At 38.4% G+C, this 20,626-nt stretch overlaps 1 protein-coding gene across 6 annotated transcripts in view; it reads right to left on the bottom strand.

Moving 5' to 3' along the window:
* LOC150084231 (peripheral plasma membrane protein CASK-like) overlaps window positions 1-20,626 on the bottom strand; it is a 1,403,586-nt gene that overhangs the window by 1,049,198 nt on the left and 333,762 nt on the right. For all 6 annotated transcript variants that reach the window (XM_090375948.1, XM_090375952.1, XM_090375953.1 and 3 more), the window contains exons 5-6: window positions 16,594-16,769; window positions 5,832-5,903 (exon numbers count right to left, since the gene is read on the bottom strand). In XM_090375948.1, coding sequence (XP_090232074.1) covers window positions 5,832-5,903; window positions 16,594-16,769 — 248 coding nt within the window. The remainder of the gene's footprint in view (window positions 1-5,831; window positions 5,904-16,593; window positions 16,770-20,626) is intronic.

Raw genomic sequence — 20,626 nt, 5'->3', positions numbered from 1 at the left:
AAGTTTGCCCAGTTGGTAATTGTATGTGAGTGGGTGGACCAATATTAAGAATGGTCAGGTTCTGCTTATCCAGAAAGGTTTCAATTTGTCTGCCATGTCTACCTAATTTAGTCGATCCCAATAAGGGATGGTGGCTATTGAAATACACCAAGAGACAGACAGGTGAAGGTAACTGTATTAGCAGGTTTTCAAGAAATTGGTAAGAGAAGGTATGTCTCGGTGGGAGATAGATTGATACTAGTGTTAACGCAACCTGGGTTATCAAACATACAGCAACAACTTCAATTTCAGTTTGCAAAGCAATTTGTTTGGTTGGAACCGTTGGGCTGACCAAGATGGCCACAACTCCATGGGCGGAATTTGAAGTATTACGATCTTGTTGATAGATAGAACAGTTCTTTATGCCGGTAGAAATTTGAGAAGTTAGATAAGTTTCCTGGAGGCAAAACCAACTGGTGAGTAGCGGTTAATTAAGTCTTGAATATCGTTAATGTTGCTATGAAATCCTCTACAATTCCATTGTAGAATATAAGGCATTACTGGTATTTAGTTAAAGAAGCTGTATCTAACTGCTTTTTTTTCATGTGACTGGTTTAGGCTTCAGTTTGTCATTTTTGGAGAAGAATGGCTGACTGATGTCCATATCTTCTTCCACATATATTTCTAAGATTGGGTCTTCCAGTCTGTATGAGTCAATTGTATCCATTGATGTGTCCTGAATATTCTTTTTTATGTTGTTCTATGTTTAAGACTTCAGTTATAGTTCGGACACACCATGGTTTTGTTAAGGGAAAGTCTTGCCTGACCAATTTGGTTGGATACTATGATGTGGTCACAAAGGAACTGGATGCAGGGAATAACTTTGATATCATATATTTGGATCTTAGAAAGGCTTTTGATACTGCTGCACATGGAAGACTGCTGCACAAATTGGAGCAGTGTGGCATTGGAGGCAAATTGCTGCTATGGATAAAGGGATGGTTGAGTGGGAGAAGACAGAGAGTGGTAATCAATGGACAGTGCTCATCGTTTACTAATGTTACAAGTGGAGTCCCTCAGGGTTCAGTGTTGGGTCCATTGTTGTTTTCTGTATTTATAAATGATATTGATGATGGTATATCAAGCTTAATGTCCAACTTTGCAGACAATACGAAGGTTGGCAGGGTTGTTAAGGACACTAATGACAGTACGCTGCTGCAACAGGATCTAGAAAAGTTGAGCAGATGGGCTGAGAGGTGGCAAATGAAGTTTAACATTGACAAATGTAAAGTACTATATATGGGAAGCAGTAACCCCAGAGTGACATATCACTCTGTGGTACTACACTGACAGTGGTAGAGAACGAAAAGGACCTGGGATAATTGTGCATACAGATATGAAGTTTTCTGAGCAGTGCAGATGGTCTGCAAGAAGAGTCAATGGTGTCTTGTCAATAATATACAGGAATTTTTCTAGCAGGGATAAGGAGGTAATTATCCCCTTGTATAAGGCAATGGTCAGGCCACACCTTGAGTACTGTATACAGGTCTGGAGGCCTCATTTTAAGAAGGATGTAGAGCTGGTGGAATGAGTACAGAGAAGGGCAACAAGATTAGTTGTTGTTGTTGTTGTTGTTGTTATCTGGTTTTTAGGAGCATTAGCAACTAAGACCATATTGCTCCGGGAGAGGTGGTGGTGATTCCCTGACCTTTTCGCATCCTCTGTATTTGGTGATGATGGGCTCGAACCCCAGTCTAATCAAGAAGCATGTGCTACACACTGCTGCTCAACAAGGTTAGTGAACGGAACAAAGGGTTGCTCTTATGAAGAAAGGCTTAAATTTTGAAAATTACAGTGTCTGGAGACTACACACCTATGAGGCGATCTGATTGAGGTGTATAAAGCCTTGAATGGTTTGAGCATGCTCAATGCTGATGGAATTCTTCCTCTTGCTCAGAATAATCATTTGAGAGGGCATAAATTCAAATTGAGAAAAGACAGATGTAGGATAGATGTGTGGAAGTTTGCCTTTAGCCAGCAGGTGGTTGATTGGTGGACGTTGATAGCTTAAATAAATTTAAGGCTGAGCTGAACAGGTACTTGGAACGAATGGAGGGGTGAAATGGGAGCATGGTTTTTTTTTTTTTTTTTTTTGGCTGATGCTGCATAAGCTTGCTTTCTTGCATCATATGCTTCTACTAATGCTAATGCTTGCATCTCGATTATTTGATGTAGCAGTCATTCGAGGAGGATAAAGAGATTTCTCTGGTACTGTAAAAGCAGTATTGCTTGCCTGGTTCAACTGCTTGGGGATATTGGAATGTTGAGAGAGAACAGTCTGAGCCCAGTTGGAGACTGAGGTGTTTGAAGGGACTGTAACATCAGTTTGTGTGGCCACTGATTGATATTTTTGGGCAACATTGAGTGTGTACATTTAGTAATAGTGGGAGCAATTAATTTCCTTGCTTCTTGAAAGCTTACTTTATTTACAATCTTATATTTCACAATTTTCTTTTCGGTTTTCCATTTGTTGCATGTCCTGGAATGAGCAGGATGGTTGCCTTTACAGTTAAGGTAGTGCATTTCTGTTGCCAAACAATCACTTTGAGAGTGATCGGAGGACCCACAATTGAGACAAACTGGGTTTCCTCTACATGCCGTTTGAGCATACTTTTGGCACTTGCTACATCACAAGGGATTAGGAATGTAGGGCCGAATGTGGCAAAGAAGATAACCTGCTTTTATGAACGAAGGTAGGTTTGGGGTATTAAAAGTGAGGATAATATTCCTTGTAAGTGTGAGTGTGTTGTCCTTTTCAGTCATGATTATTTTCACTGCAATTACATTTTGCTCCTGAAGCTCTTAACTTATCTCCTCCTCCGGAGACATTCAATAGATCCCAGCTGGATAAAACACCCTTAGATGTATTTAGGGTTGCATGGAGAGAAACTTTTACTGGAATTCTAACAAAGTTTTTAAGTTTTAGCAGTTTCTCAGGATGTCTGCGGTTTATTGTTTCCACTAGCAGGTTCCCTGATTACGGCGCACAACAGCCTTAGACACTGATGCGCCATCAAAATCCTAAAAACCAACCAACCCCTGATTGCAGTCTCTTGACTGTCTTAGGAGATCCTGGCAGACTTTTCAGGTGTTTCTGGATAAGGAACGGAGACAGCTTACTGAGAGGCTGATCTGTAAGAGTGCATTATGAAAAATGCAGAAAACTCTGTCACTAAGGAATTGGTTTCAAACCTCTTGGGTTGCTATGTGTCATGTTCAGTATCTATCTCTGGCCGAGAGCTTGTCAGCTCTAGAGGCGGAAACACATTGTGATCCATATTAACTCTTTTTGGACCTTGGCAGATTAACTTTTCTGCCAAGGTTTCCAGCCCCGCCATGGGGAGGCAGGAGCAGTGTCTGGTGTGACGAAACAAAGTATTACATAAGTGTTAGTAATAAAAATATGAGAAATAAAGAAAGGTGGCTTTCCTTTCTTGCTCTGTACAAGTACTTCTGTAACAGGAGCTGTTATTAAATAAATAAATTTCTTAAGGACAAGAATGTAAAATAACTATAAATGGCTATTTGACAATCACGCTTTAAGTACAGAGAAAATGCTCGATCACAATCGCTTGCCACCTGGGGCCTGTGCATTTTACATTCCACCATGTTTTGGGAAAAGGTGGAAACCAGATAGATGTTTTTGGAATGGCAGTTATTATTATTATTTTTGTTGCTCTTATATTATTTCTCCCTGATTGGGGGATTCCACTCCGTGATGGATACTGCTACCAAGTACACAGGGTGGTTGTAATGTCTGGTGTTACTGTCGGTCGATGAAATCTCTGACTATCCTACAGGTGTTCAGGACTGCAACTTTCTGGAGTTCCTTGTAGGTGTTCTCTGGGAGACCTATTGCCTACGCTGCTATGTAGAGTCTTTGGTACCATACCGGTGGTTGACACAATGATTGGGATGGTTGATACTTCTTGCATATGCCACATTTCCTTGATCTCATGTCTCAGGTTCGTGTACTTCCTAATTTTTTTCCTCATGGGTATTCTGGACATTGCTAGTGTTCGGCACCGCTATGTCAATCAGGTAGGTATCCTTTTCCATCTTGTCCACAAGGGTTATGTCCGACCTGTTGTGCGGGATGGTCTTATCCGTTATTATGGCACGGTCCCAGTACAGCTTGTGGGCTCAGGTCTCTAGTACTGCCTGGGGTTCGTACTTGTGGTACAGTACACTTTCTTTGGTTAACTGGTATTTCCTCACTAGCTTCTGATGTATTATCCTGGCTACCTGGTCGTGTCTATGAGTGTACTCAGTCTGGATGAGCACCTTGCACCCTGCGGTGATGTGTTGGATCGTTTCTGAGGCCAGGTGGCATCGTCGACATGTGTCATCTGACATTCAGGGCTCCTCTGCGATATATTTTCTGTAGTTTCTGGTGTTGATTACCTCGTCTTGGATGGCCAGCACGAAACCTTCAGTTTCGGGGAGGAGCATCCCGCTTGTGAGCCATGCATTGGAAGCAATGTTATCGATGTGATCTTGATGGAGGTCATTGTATTGTCTGCCATGGAGTGTTTTCTTTGCCCATCTTTCTAACTTTGTTTCTTGTGCCGTCTGGATGGGAAGGGTTTCCTCGCTTAGGTTGAGTGGGGTATACCACTTATCTATCTTCCTTGTGACCTGGTGGAGTGGTGCTGTGTTGTTCTCAAAGTAATCCTTCAGGTTAACTTTCGTTGTTTTCTGTTGTTCTATCAGGTCTATTAGTCCCCTTCCGAGGTATTGTTATTCTCTCCACTGCTGACTTCAGGTGGTGTTAGCGACTCTTGGTCATCACTGTCCTTGTCTTTCGCATGATTATTATTATTATTATTAGCAATATGGCGCAAGGAAGCCTGAGGCTTATGCTGCACCAGCCAAAAAAATTTTGAGTTACCCAGAGAGAGAGAGAGAGAGAGAGAGAGAGAGAGAGAGAGAGAGAGAGAGAGAGAGAGAGAAGGGAACCACCAAGAAAGAGAAGAATGATGATATCCAGGTCAGGATCCTAGGTATGCCAAGCCCATACTGACTAGATATGACCCCCAGTTGCCGCTGTATGAACAATATTTTCTGTCATGTATGTCACTGAATCATCGATAGGCTCCTGACTAATAAAGTGATGTCAAAAATGATGATGGCACCTCCGTAGCCAGGTGGGCAGGAGCAGCAGTACGTAGCACACGCTTCTTGATTAGATTGGGGATCGAGCCCGTGACCACCAAATACGGAGGATGCAGAAAGGTCAGGGAATGACTACTGCAGATCTCCGGAGCAATATGGCCTTAGTTGCTAATGCTCCAAATAACAAACAAACAAACATCCAAAATGATTTTATTATTTTTTTTAAATTATTTATTGTTATTTATTATTTATTTTTTGATCATGTTGAAAAGTCATTTAAGACACGATTTTAATAACCCAGAGAAAAATAGAAAGAATAGTTTGATGTCACTACTAAAGATTTAAAAAAAAAAAAAAAAAATGTATGGATAAAAAAGAAGACTGGGACAAAAGAAAACAACTCTAGATGTGCCGAACACACAGCAACAATAACAGACAATATGCATCAGATCAACAGAATGGACAAGATGACTAAAAAGAGAGAGGAAAGTCTCAGAATCATACTGCAAGGTGCAAGCCAAAGAAAAACAGGACTATAATGGATTAGGAAGGCACAAAGGAGAGGCCTAAATCCTGCAGTGGATGCTAATGGGCAATCAAGATGATGATTTATTTCATTATTATTATTGTTATTATTGTTATTATTATTATTATTATTTTGGTTTTGCAAAACTTACCTTGCTCATCACATTTTAAGCAAAAACGGCCTTTAGGTCCTAAGCCTGGACGGAAATCAGAGATAACCTTTTCTGAAAGAAGAAACTAATTAAACAGTGTCCAGCTAAATTTCTTCTAAAGAGTTTTATTGGAAAAAAAAAATTTTTTTTTTTGTTAGTTGTTGGCGCATCGGCTTCTGTGGCCATATTGCAACTCCCAAGGTTTTTTTTTGCATTTTCTACTCTGATCCAAGCCCGAGGCTTGAAATTATTATTATTATACACAGGGTCAGGCAAAAAAAAAATTATGCATCTCAAAAATGAAATGGCTACAGTGCAGATTGAAAGCAACATTTATTGTTATTACGTTTAATTATATACATTAAAACATTTAAGTTACACTACTCAGTGTTTGAAAAAGCTGTCCCTTAAATGGCCACCACCACTGCAAACACAATCCTGTACTCATATTCCCACATCATCTATTGCTCTGTATTATGTTTCTGGGGGCATTCTTTTAATTCCATTAGGAATATTTTGTTTCAATTGCTCAATTTTAACATATATCCAAATCACAAGGAAGTAAATTTTGAAGAATTTGCATTTTATAAAGGCAGAATGTTAAACCGATATGCAATATATGGTATACACTTTGTTCCACTATGTTCTGTTCTCTTGACTGACAACTAAAAGATCTTAAAGAACTGCTTTGTAGCATTGTTCTGATTCTTTCAATGCTTTCTGAAGCATGCACTATATGCACTTTGGAGATGTGAAATCTCCAAATAATTTCACATCTGTAACAGACACTGTTCCTTTAAATTTGTAAATCCAATGTGTTACAGTCTTTCAAATCAGAACACTATTTTCTTCCAAAGTTGGAGTGGTGTCTAAATTCACATTGACCACTCAAAACAGAATCACCTGATTTAAAACATGTTCTGATAGCAAATGTATGATGGTTTATTCAACCTTCACATCATTTTTACTGAATTCTTTAGTGCTTCCACTGCAACTGCTAAGAAATGGCAACACTTTTAAAACAGGTAACTGTTTTTGCCCAATCCTGTATTACGAATTTGATTATTTATAGAGCATTTAACTAACGAATTTAAAATAAAAGTACTATGTCAGTATAAATATAAAACTACAAAAATACAAACAATGAATTCAGCAAATTCCTAAAGAGTTCTGAGATAAGTTACTATTCATTCATTTATTGTTATAGTAACTATAACAATCATTTATTGTTATAGTTACTATAACAATAAATGATTAGACAATATATAATTGCCAATTTAAAATATTTTGTGGCTTAAATACTCTTTATGGATGCCCTTCAACTTTTGAGATTCTCCATTCTCTGTCCATTTGATGATTTATTAGCTATAACATTCAAAACCCTGACAGCAAGTAGTTTAAAATCCCGATTTCATATTAAGCAATTTAAAAACTGCTAACAAGCATTTCCCAAAATTAGCTGTTTTACATTAATTAATAAGCTTAAAAATTAAAAAATAATAATAATAAATAAAAAATTTCATACTGCGAGACTACCCCAAGGTGGCTAGAGGACTCCAGTTATATTAAAGGAAGTAAGCCAACCCTTAGCCATAATTATGAAAGCTTCCTTGGACTCGGGGGAGGTCCCCATGGACTGGAGATGTGCAAATGTGTCCCCAATTCACAAAGGGGGATCAAAGGGTGACAAGTAATTACAGACCTGTTAGACTAACTTCTGTTCCGTGGAAAATAATGGAGTCACTGGTTAACAAAGCACTACCGCATAAACTAGACAAGACTGCAGTTATTGTTAGGATGCAGCATGGGTTTGTTAAGGGGAAGTCTTGTCAAACAAATTTGATTGGATACTCTGATGTGGTCACAAAGGAACTGGATCCAAAAAATAATTTTGATATTATATACTTGGATTTAAGGAAAACTTTTGATACTGTGGCACATGGAAGACTGCTATACAAATTGGAGCAGTATGACATTAATGGCAAGTTGCTGCAATAGATAAAGGAATGGTTGAGTGGGAGACGGCAGAGAGTGGTAATAAATGGACAATGCTCTTCGTGGACTAATGATATAAGTGAAGTCCTCCAGGGTTCGGTGTTGGGCCCATTGTTGTTTTCGGTATTTATCAATGATACTGATGAAGGTATATCAGGGTTAATTAGCATTAGCATTAGTAGAGGCATATGATGCAAGAAAGCAAGCTTATTCAGCATCAGCCAAAAAAACACACACCACTCCCATTTCACCCCTCCGTTAGTTCGAAATACCTGTCCAGTTGAGCCTTAAATTTGTTTAGGCTATCAACTTCAACAACAAGTGATGGAAGTCGGTTCCACCAACCAACCACCCGCTGGCCAAAGGCAAATTTCCGCACATCTATCAGACATTCGTCCTTCCTCAATTTGAATTTATGCCCTCTGAGCTGATTATTCTGAGCAAGAGGAAGAATCCCATTGGCATTGAGCATGCTCAAACCATTCAAAGCCTTATACACCTCTATCAGATCACCTCGCCGGTGCCTAGTCTCCAGACTCTGTAATTTGCAAAACTTAAGCCTTTCTTCGTAAGAGCAACCCTTTGTTCCATTCACTAATCTTGTTGCCCTTCTCTGTACCCGTTCCAGCAGCTCTACATCCTTCTTGAAATGAGGCCTCCAGACCTGTATACAGTACTCAAGATGTGGCCTAACCATTGCCTTATACAAGGGAATAATCACCTCCTTATCCCTGCTAGAAAAATTCCTGTATATCATTGACAAGACACCATGAACTACTCTTGCAGCTCGTCTGCACTGCTCAGAGAACTTCATATCTGCCTGCACAATTACCCCCAGGTCCTTTTCATTCTCCACCACTGTCAGTGTAGTATCGCAGAGTTGATACGTTTCTCTGGGGTTACTGTTTCCCATATGTAGTACTTTACATTTGTCAATGTTAAACTTCATTTGCCACCTCTCAGCCCATCTGTTCAACCTTTCCAGATCCTGTTGCAGCAGCAGCATAGCATCAGTGGTGTCTTTAACAACCCTGCCAACCTTTGTATCATCTGTAAACCTGGACATTAAACTTCATATCCCATCATCAATATCATTCATAAACACCGAAAACAACAACGGACCCAACACTGAACCCTGAGGAACTCCACTAATAACATTAGTCCAGGTTGAGCAGTGTCCATTGATTACCACTCTCTGTCTTCTGCCACTCAACCATTCCCTTATCCATAGCAGCAATTTGCCTCCAATGCCACACTGCTCCAATTTGTGCAGCAGTCTTCCATGTGCAACAGTATCAAAAGCCTTTCTAAGATCCAAATATATAATATCAAAGTTATTCCCTGCATCCAGTTCTTTTGTGACTACATCATAGTATCCAATCAAATTGGTCAGGCAAGACCTGCCCTTAACAAAACCATGCTGCGTCTGGGCTATAACTGAATTCTTGTCTAGATGATCCTGCAGTGCTTCTTTAACCAGTGCCTCCATTAATTTACCTGGAACAGAAGTTAAACTAACAGGTCTATAATTACTTGTGTCAGCCTTTGATCCTCCTTTGTAAATTGGGGTTACATTTGCACATCTCCAGTCTATGGGTACCTCTCCTGAGTCCAAAGAAGCTCTCATAATTATGGCTAGGGGTTTGCTTACTTCCTTTGCTGCCTCCTTTAATATAACTGGATAGATCCCATCCACCCCAGGTGCCTTTTTTATGTTTATCCTCAACAATCTCTCCTCCACTTTCCTCTCAGTTATTACAAAATCATCCAGCTCACTGCCAATGTTTACTTTACCTATATCATTCTCCTTCCTGAATAACTCCTCATGCGTGAATGTAGATACAAAATACTCGTTTAGATTGTTAGCCACCTGAGCAGGATCCTCAACTGTTGAACCATCAATATCCAGTGGACCAATCTGATTCATCTCTTTCCTTCTTGAGTTTAAATAGGTAAAGAACTCTTTTCTGTTTTTCTTTGCATCCTTTGCCAAGGATTTTTAGTAGTCTGCCTTTGCCTGCCTAATCTCCTTTGCGACTTGGTTACAGACCAACTTATATCTATCATAGGCTTCCATGTCACCCATTAATTTGTATGTATCCCATGCATTTTTCTTCTCTGCCACATGTCTCATTAGTTCATCTGACAACCATTTAGGCCTAAACCTTGAACAATATTTCTTAGTTGGTATGTAAAGCCTGGTAGCCTCCAAGATTAGTTCCTTGAATGCTTCCCATTTTGAGTTTGCTGTTGGTAACATCATCAATTGGTCCCACTGTATAGAATTTAAATACTGTCTCACACCATCATAGTCGCCTTTACGAAAACAAAAACCCTTCCCTTTACCTCTGATGGTAGTTACCTCCTTGAGTAAATCCCACTTCAACACACTGTGATCACTGCCACCTAGTGGTTCATTTATCTGCAGATTCTTAATGCATGAAGAATCACTACTGATAATCAGATCAAGAGTATTGCTCCCTCTTGTTGCCTCACGAACATGCTGATGTAGAAAACAATCATCCAATAAATCCACAAAAGCCTTGCTAGTGTGCGAGTGACCAACCCACAAATTCCAGTCAATATCTGGGAAATTAAAATCCCCCATTATAAGACTCTCTGATTTACTGGCCCACTCTATTTCCCTGTACAATATATCAGAGTCATTAGGCCTATAGCACACTCCTACTCTCAATTTTGATTTCCCTATGCTTATGTCACACCAAACTGACTCGACACTGCCCTGTCCATCGATGTCGACTGGCTTCACTTCCTTGGACTTTATGTGTTTCTTAACTAATAGCATAACCCCTCCTCCCCTCCTGTCCTGTCTATCCTTTCTATACACATTGTATTCCCCAAATTCCAGTTCCGCATTCCTTATATCTGTGTGACACCACGTCTCTGATATCCCAACAATATCTGCCTTAGATTTTTTGAGCAATACCTCAAATTCATCCAATTTATTTACCAAACTCCTAGCATTGGTGTACACGCAGGTATACATGCACCTGTTTCTATTCTTGGCTACCCTAACACAACCCATGTGTTTACTTGTACTGCAATGACTCCCAGCAGTCTCTGAAATATCCTGCATCTTGTTTTTCAGGCTTCTGCTCATTTCAATAGAAGCAGTGCAAGAATCACTTCCACCTCTGCCAGTGGCTACTGTTAATCTGTTAGTCCTTGTATCCCCCCCCAACTAGCAGTTTTCCGACCCACCTAACTCTGCATCGATTCAGCAAAAATTCTTGCACCCTTTCTATTTAAGTGTATCCCATCCCTGTAGAAGCAATCTCTCCTGTTAACAAGTACAGTCCAGGCTGAAACAAATTCTACCCCTTGAGCCTTGCACAATCCCTCCAGGGCCAAATTGATCGACAAGGCTCTCATCATATACTCCCTCCTATCGTGTCTGGGCAGAATTGCAGACACTTTCAAATTCAACCCTAATTCATGGCTTTTTTTCAACAGTGACCTGTACTTGCTAAGTAATTCCACCAGTCTCCTACTCTTAATATCATTAGTGCCAACGTGTACAACTATATCACCTTTTGTGCCCTTAAAAGATGATATCCGCACAACGTCATCAACCTTTGCCCCTGGCAGACATACCCTGGTCCTATTCCACCTATCCTTTTTGCAAAGCATGTTCCCCGCTTCCCTGACAATAGAGTCACCAACAATAATGTCTAAGTTTGCAGATGACAGGAAGGTTGGCAGAATTGTTAATGACAGTAATGATAGTGACTACTGCAACAGGATCACAAAAAGTTGGGCAGATGAGCTGAGATGTAGCAACTGAAGTTTAACATTGACAAATGTAAAGTACTGCATATGGGTAGCAGTAATCCCAGAGTAACGTATCAACTGGGTGGTACGTACTACACTCAGGGTAGTGGAGAATGAAAAGGACCTGGGGTAATTGTGCAGTCAGATATGAAGTTTTCTGAATATTGCAGACAGGCTGCTAGAGTAGCTCATGGTGTCTTTTCAATGATATACAGGAATTTTGCTAGCAGGTATGGGGGGGGTGATTGTCCCCTTGTTTGAGGAAATTGTCAGGCCACACCTTGAGTTCTGTATACAGGTCTGGAGGCCTCATTTTAGAAAAGATGTGGAATTGCTGGAACGAGTACAGAGAAAGGCAAAGAGATTGGTGGGTGGAACAAAGGGTTGCTGTTACCAAGAAAGGCTTAAGTCTACAAGTTACAGCTTCTGGAGACTAGGTACCAGTAAGATGATCTAATTGAGGTGTATAAGGCTTTGAATGGTTTGAGCAAGCTCAATGCTGATAGGATTCTTCCTCTTGTGCAGATTACTCACCTGAAGGGACATAAATTCAAATTGAGGAAAGACAATTGTAAAATAGATGTGAGTAAATTTGCCTTTAACCAGAGGGTTGGAACAAACAGACCTATAGGGTTGGTTGACAGTTGGAACAAACTTCCTTCTGTTGTAGTGGAAGTGGTTAGCTTAAATAAATTCAAGGAAGAACTGGACAAATTTTTGGAGTAAATGGATGGGTAAAATGGGAAGGGTTTTTTTTTTTTTTTTTTTGCTGATGCTATATAAGCTTTCTTTCTTGCATCCTATGCCTCTGCTAATGCTAATGTTAGCACCATGACTAACAACAAGCTGTAGATTTTTTGCGGTAGTATATGGGCTTTATGTGGTAGTATATGGCCCCAAGAGAAAACTTTCTTTGCAGCTGGAATCAATGCATTGCAGCATCTGTGGAAAAAGTGTATTGACTCCAAAGGGAACTTTTCAACATGTTACCAAACTCCTCAAATAAACCCTTCACACTCAGGCCATGAACTTTACAAATGCCCCTCATATTTCAAACACATATATGACTATTGCATGAATTTGAGAAATGTTGCATTAGAAACTAGTTAATATTATGAATAAAGGCATGGTTAAGTAATAAAACACAAAGTGGTTATAAATGGACACTGCTCTTCATGGACTCATGTGATCAGTGTGGTTCCACAAGGGTTAATGTTGGGTCCCTTACTGTTTTCAATATTTATTAATGATATTAGGTATTTTAAGTTGGATGCCTAACTTCGCTGATCATACAATGGTGCACACACGTGATGACAGTAATTAGGGTATGTTACTTCAATAAGATCTAGATAAACTCAACTGATGGGCTGAAAATGGCAATTGAGGTTTTACAGTGATAAATGCCAGGTACTATGTTCAAATAGAGTAATCCCAGTATAACATACCACTCAAGTGGTACAAAACTCAAGGCAGTAGAGTATGAAAAATATCTAGAGGTAATTGTCGAGTCTGACACAAAATTCTCTGAGCAGAGCAAAGAGACTGCTAGAACAACCCATGGGATTCTGTCAATGATATACAAGATCTTTGCTAGCTGGAACAAAGATGTTAATCAACTCTAAATGAAGTACTCTTCATCTAGAGTTAATTAACTACAACTCTAAATGAAGAGGACTTGAAAACTTACTGTGGCCTATAATGAGGATTTTTTTTTTTTTTTTTATGATGACACCAAACACATTAGAACGTAAAGTACTCTAGTAAAGTGCATGGCTTGAATAATGTCTTTTCAATCATTCAAGTCAATACAAGTTCAGTGTCAACATGATATTGAACTTGAATTTATGTAGTTTTAATTTGGAAGTAATAGATATGAAGGAAGATTGTTCTTAATAACAGAAGTAGAAGAGATAAATGAGGGAAACTAAGTTCAGTGGATTTGAAGCTGAATCACAAATAAATATCAGAGAGGTCGAGCATGTATGTGAACTAGTTTGGCAAAAGAAAGTGCAATTACATAAGCTTATTCAGATCAGTGCCCAAGGAAATAGCTACAGAGTAAGTATACAGCAGAAAGTGATACTTTTAGGTAAGGAATGCTTAATTAACTTCACTACCCTCTTCTGAATAGTCTGGGAGTGGAAGCAAAGATTTTATCGCACTAACCCTGATGTGGGACCAATATTGTATAGAAGGGCAGATTTTTTTAATTGTTGTATAAGGTTAGCAGCTGTTGATATGAAAACTAACAAGAAAGCAAAAGAGAAAACAATATTTGTGATATGGTTATACCAAGAAAGGTTATATAAGTCAGGGTAATCCCTAGTAAAGACATGTGATCAAGTATATAAATCTGAAGGCTGCTGAAGATGAGAGTAGCAAACTTTTTGTCTTTTTGTGAGAAAAAGTTATGCCTTAATTTTAGAAGGATTGAAGTTAACTAAGTTTTTTCCCCTCAGTAGAGAATTATCTGCAGATCAGCATTTAACTTTTTTTAAGGGATATTTGAAAAGTTATAGTAAAGGCAAGCAACAGAAATGCAGAGGTTTGCCAAACCAGAAGGTGGAACGTAGTGCACTGCACTATCATTAACAAAACTAGGGCACAGAATTTTCAGAAAATGGTAGGTCATTAACATAAAGGGGAAAAAAAGGAATGGAAAGAGAAGAACTCTAGCATTAGTCTCTGAACTCTAGCATTAGTTGAGAAGTCAGAGTATGGCCCATTCTATGATCACATTTGGTGAGCAGTCAGAAAGATATCAGCATTTAGACCTTAGATCATCTTATTTAGACCTTTATGCCAAATGTGATCCAAAGCCATAGGAATGTTGGAAGCAAATTACTTGAATTTTTCTAACTCTTCCATGGAATATGTCCAAAAATGAGCAATATAAATCAATATATCACCAGTGAACCAACAGTGATGGAATCTATATCACTGATAAGATGGAAGGGTTTTAAATAGTGTAAGAGGTTGCAGTGGATACATTTTTCCACTGCTTCGGAAAGTGTTGAAGTCCAATGGGATGATAACTGGAAGAAAGGGATTTGGCACTTCTAGAAATTGGTTGGCATGAGCAAATTTCCACACAAAAGAAAAACACTTTAAATATATATATATATATATTTTATTATTTTTTTCCCAACACAAAAAAGGACAATCTGCCACATGTTGCTTATTGCCAATCTGTTGTTTGGATAAAGGACAAGAGCTGAGGGTGAAGTGAGGAAGAAAATATTTCATACCTACAAGAATAATTTCAGTGGAACAATCTGAGTAAATATTAGGTTCAGATTTTAAAAAGTAATCCAATCAAAGCAAAGAGGAACATCATCCACAGATCAGCCAGACTTAACCTAGACCTCTGTTGTTGTTGTTGTTGTTGTTGTTATTTGGTTTTTAGGAGCATTAGCAACTAAGGCCATATTGCTCCGGGATATGCAGTGGCCATTCCCTGAACTTTCCGCATCCTCTGTATTTGGTGGTGACGGGCTCGAACCCCGGTCTAATCAAGAAGTGTGTGCTACGCACTGCTGCTCCTTCCCACCTGGCTACGGAGGCGCCACCTAGACCTCTGTAAAATAGTGACAAAGCCACTATATTGTCTTAGAGGACAAAGGTCCTAATATCCAATGCTTTGCAAGTAAGTGATCAAATAGAGCAAAGTGGTCATGTATGCCTAATGTGGTTGAAAGTATGAATATATGTGAAAGTATGAATACAGTGCTTATATATTCACAGTTTTGACAAAGTTAATCTCAACTAAGGCTGTGAAGATGGTCCACCTCTACTCTTAATAACAGTTCTTCAGGATTTCCTTCAGGTTAGTCTCTAGGATTGCAATGAAGTTTGCAGGGAGCCTTAGTCAAGTGCTGACACCAGTTCAAAGATTTAATAAGTAAAGTACCAGCCCAGGAACCTCAAATGCCAGTACAATCCCAGATATCATACTTCTTCATTAATACATCACCCACAGTAACATGATCTGAATCTCTCAAGATCCAGCAGACTTGTCACACAATTTCTTTGCCCCCATGACGTTTGCAGGGAGCCTTAGTCAAGTGCTGACACCAGTTCAAAGATTTAATAAAGTACCAGCCCAGGAACCTCAAATGCCAGTACAATCCCAGATATCATACTTCTTCATTAATACATTACCCACAGTAACATGATGAATCTCTCAAGATCCAGCAGACTTGTCACACAATTTCTTGAAACATGGTTAAGAAGCAAACCTTGCTTGCTTCTTAACCATGTGTATTCATTCAGCTATAATAAAACCATTTTTCTCAACACACAGAAAACAGTGCCTTTGCTTCCCCCACCTCTTTTTTTTAATTATTATTATTATTATTTTGAATGGGGGAATTCATTTATATTCCCTTGAAAATCTATAACCTTGCAGATTAGCTAGAATATTCATTCCAATATAATTTATTACCTTCTAGTTTCTTATGTTTGGCTTCCAAATGAACATTCATGTAGCTATCTAAGATGACTGTAGTTTTCCCCTCCCTTCCCCTCTTATTCCCATATTTTGACTTTATTTACTTCCAATTATCAAACCATATATTTTCTCTCATCACTTTAAAATGGTTATTTCTTGGTGTATTTTTTTTTTTTTTTTTTTTTTTTTTTTTGACCTTCTCTGAACCTCAACTTCATATGCATACCATTTTTAGCAAGCAGCTGTCACTTTGTGATCCAATTATTAATGTTCTGTGATTTGTGTCATTACATGGATGACACTAGTGGACACTAGTTCCTACAGAACTGGGTGCAAACCTGGACTTGCAGTGTCTGTAAGGATGTTAGTATGCTGATGAAGACTCATACAGTGTTAAGCTTCTTTAACTTGCAATACATTAGGTTTCAGAGGAACATAACTACTGTTTCTTAATTCAATATCAGAACTAAAGTTTGAATTATCCAAACAGATATTTTCAGCCTCAGTAATGTTTTAACAACTTACCACCATTCAAAATAGTTTCCCCTGTTAACTGAATTGCAACACCAAATCCTCCAAGCTTGACTGGTGCTGAATTTTCTTTTGTTGCCAATAATACACAGTGAGGTTTGATGTCTCGATGAATGATATCGTTGTCATGGCAGTATCGCACAGCTTCTAAAATTTGCCGAACATAATGGCTGGAAAATAAATATAAAGCATTCTTGGTTAGAGCTATTTCATAATGCACACAAATTTTGGTACAAAACAGTAAAATAAATTTTACTTTAATTACAATTTTAATTCACACAGTATTAAAGTGTAACTAGCATTGTAACATAATATTTAAAGTGTTAAGGTTTTGACAATTATTCTTAATTTTACTTAATTACATTGATTTACTTACTCTTAATAGAATTAGCAGTTTAATTTAAATCTTTGATAAAAACCTATTTGATACAAAGGGTTTAATTCACAAAGTATATCACAACTTCCTCTTACCAAGAGAGGCTTAAGTTCTGCAAACTGCAGCGGCTGGAGACTAGGCACCTGTGAGGTGATCTGATTGAGGTGTACAAGGCCTTGAATGGGTTGAGCATGCTGAATTCTGATGGGATTCTTCCACTTGTTCAGATTAAGAATGTAAGGTTATATCATTTACAATGCTCACCTCCACTCTTGATAAGTGCAAAGAATGTTCATTTAAAGCAGCAAAGCATTTTAAACAGGATGGATAGAATAAAACAAAAATTTCTAAAAGAATGTGCATGTATCTATGTATCTTTCTGTATCTTTTTAATTTTATTTCATTCATCTTGTTTAAAGTGCTTTTAAGCTTTCGGTTATCATGCTCGGTGCTTAACTGATCGAAGGTGAGTATTGTACGTGAAGGGTGGCTTCCGTAGCTGAGTGGTCAGGAGCAGGAGTGCAGTAGCACATGCTCTTTGAGTAGATTGGGGTTCAAGCCCTCTGCTAAATACAGTCGATCTGCCAACCCACACTGGACCAGCATGACAGATTACAGTCCATTTCCCTCAACACGAATTGTTGAGGAGGCTTCCATCCTGTAGTGGATTGATAATGGCTGCTGCTTACATAACTGTACATGAAATTGCTTATCAATCGTCAAATTTGTAATTATCTTAAAATACTTTACAGTGATGATCATCAGTTTCGAATCAGTAGGCTAATGCTAGTTCCAGAAATCTAGAATTTTTGAAATTTGTCGCCAGATTTCCAAAAATTCCAGATTTTAAAACTCAACACTGTATAACTTTACTATCAGTAAAGTGCACAGATCTTCGAGTACTGCAGAAATATTATGCAATATTCCAACAGTGCTGTGAAGCAACATTGCCACTATCTTGATTATAGTGGATTGTTTAGTGATATTTACTGTGTTATGTGTCTCTCAGTTGCTATCGCTGAAAGCTACTATTATTCAAACTGTACTTAAGTTTTTTAAATTAAGGTTTAAAATGTGATGAGGGGAAACTTCCTAAGTTACAGGAAAGCTTTAAGGAAACAAACAACAGCTCTTTATTTATTTTTTAAATGTGGGGAGGGAGCAGTTCCTTTTCATGTTTAACTGATGCATACATTGAAGTAACAGTAAATATCCCAGATATTTGATGGACATCATTTTTGAATATAATAAGTGATATAGCACGGAACTTGCTAAGTAATATCTAGATTTTTGAGATTTTTTTCCTAATATTTTCAAAAAAATGCCAGATTTTTTAATTCTGGATTAAGGTTTAACTGTATTTTAGTTTCATTTATGCACATGCAGAGCAACCCCAATAAGCTGTGCCTAGCAATACCATGGTTTCAGATATAACATGAGTGTGATCATGTCCCTCCTCCCCAAGAGGGACATAAAAATGCAGTTCGTGGCAAAACACTAATTTCGGAAATAGACACTAGAGGAAACAAACTACAGACCTCACAAAGCAGAGCCAGGCACTGGAATGGTTTTCAGACTGTGGACCACTGAGCTATTGTATTCTCTTCTGAAGTATATTCCTTCAATTAGGCAAATTTTATAAACAACAGTAGTTATCTGAGAGTAATTACCATAGGTGTTCAGTTCCTTCCTCATTTCTCTTCAAAAAGAGATGCAATAAAAAATACAAGTGCATCAATGAAATGTTAACTGCACATGGGACACTCCCAAAACTAATAATTTTTCTGGAAGATGGAACCAGCTAACATATTTTTATCAGTTGAAATATATTCAGTTATAATTTTTTTTTAACAACAGCATGTGACATTCTTTTCAGGGATGAAATCACATTTAAAATAGCAAAAGTTGCAAAAGGCAGGATGCAAAGTGTGCATGATATGATGAACAGTTTCTATATTTTTATATGTTCCTGCTACTGACCTCATTGAAGTGTTCTCCTTAATTATACTACAGCTGCAAAATTCACTTGTGTTCTTTATAACCAAAATAATATACCTTGTAGGGGGGGGGGGTCCTACAGTCTGATCCACAATGTAAAGCAAACTATTTTATACTAATTTCTATGGAAAATGATTTCCAAGGTATTAAGTATTCACCGACATGGTGATTTCCAGAAAGAACTCAAATAACTCAAAGGACATCAGTGAAAAAACAGAAAAAAGCTATTTCTTTTACTTTCAAGCTTGACCACTCAGGTAAGGTCAGTGGTGAGCTATAGTGGGCTCACATGGGCATGCGAGAGCCCATTGTTTTTTTTTTTTTTTTTTTTTTTGAAAATTTGTGAGCCCATTTGTTTTTTTTTTTTTTTTTTTTTTTTTTTTTTTTGAAAATTTGTGAGCCCATTGTTGAGATGATCATTTATTTTACAAACCAAACCTTGAATGCAATTATTGAGTATCCATAGCCGAAACTACGGTGGGTCGATCAGTTATGTATTTTAAAATTGCTTCATTTTTGATTTAATTACAGTCAGACTTCAGTTTAACAAACTTCTTTATAGCGCATTTATTTTTTAATTCCCCTTGGCAATTACATTTAAAATAGTTTCTGTTGAACGAAGAAAATTTCCATATAATGATGGATTAGGAGAGACAAAATTGTCTCTCCTAATCCGTCATTATATGGAAATTTTGTATGCATTGTTCTCACCTCTGGCCTTTAGGCAATTTAGGTAATTAGATAGCATGAATTAAGGTTGAAAGGGATTACCATTTCACAATGTTAGTGGTGTCCCTACATCTATGGAGTCATATACCAAGAATATATCACTCGGCCTTGTAAAAGTATCGGTAAGGGTTTCCACGTGTTCGTAACTACCGTTACCGTTAGTAACTTTCCCGCCATTGTGATACCGTACTAGATATACCGTAGGTTATATACCGTACTAGATAGCGTTAGTTGAACTTCGTTAGCAGTTAAATTGTACGTTTAAATAAATACATATAACGACTTAGATTACAAACGTAATATAATTAATAACATAACATAATTAATTAATAAATTAATAGAATCATGACTCAGACCAGAGCAGCAAAGCAAAAGGCTCAAGCTAATGGAAGTGCTGTGGCTCAGAGCAGGGGGCAGTTGTCCTCTGACTCACAGCCTTATAAAATGCACTGTTTGCTTGATGTTTGCAGAGCAATCGGGTACGGGACATGATACTGCCAAGGGGGATGTCTTTGTGTGTGCGCGATGCAAGGAGTGTATCGATATCAGGCAACAACTCAGCGTTCTTGTGGGCCTATATAAGAGCTTGAAGGACAGGGTGGATGCCCTCGAAGAAACTAAATTGAGGGGCTCATCAAGCTCTCAGCTGCCCACATCAACGCCAGAGCTTGCACTTGGGCATTGCATGACACACAGAGACAACCCCTAAGGCAGAATGCGCTGGTCCCGAAGGAACTAGTAGTTGTTGGTGACTCTGTTGTCAGGGAAACGGGGAACATGCTTTGTAAAAAAGATAGGTGGAACAGGACCAGGGTATGTCTGCCAGGGGCAAAGGTTGATGACGTTGTAGAGCGAATATCATCTTTTAAGGGCACAAAAGGTGATATAGTTGTACACATTGGCACTAATAATATTAAGAGTAGG

Source organism: Mastigoproctus giganteus, chromosome 6, assembly GCF_048544385.1.
Source record: "Mastigoproctus giganteus isolate SK-2022 chromosome 6, ASM4854438v1, whole genome shotgun sequence".
Classification (NCBI taxonomy): domain Eukaryota; kingdom Metazoa; phylum Arthropoda; class Arachnida; order Uropygi; family Thelyphonidae; genus Mastigoproctus; species Mastigoproctus giganteus.
The sequence above is the reverse complement of the archived record's forward strand: the minus strand, read 5'-3'. Positions and strand labels throughout refer to the sequence as shown.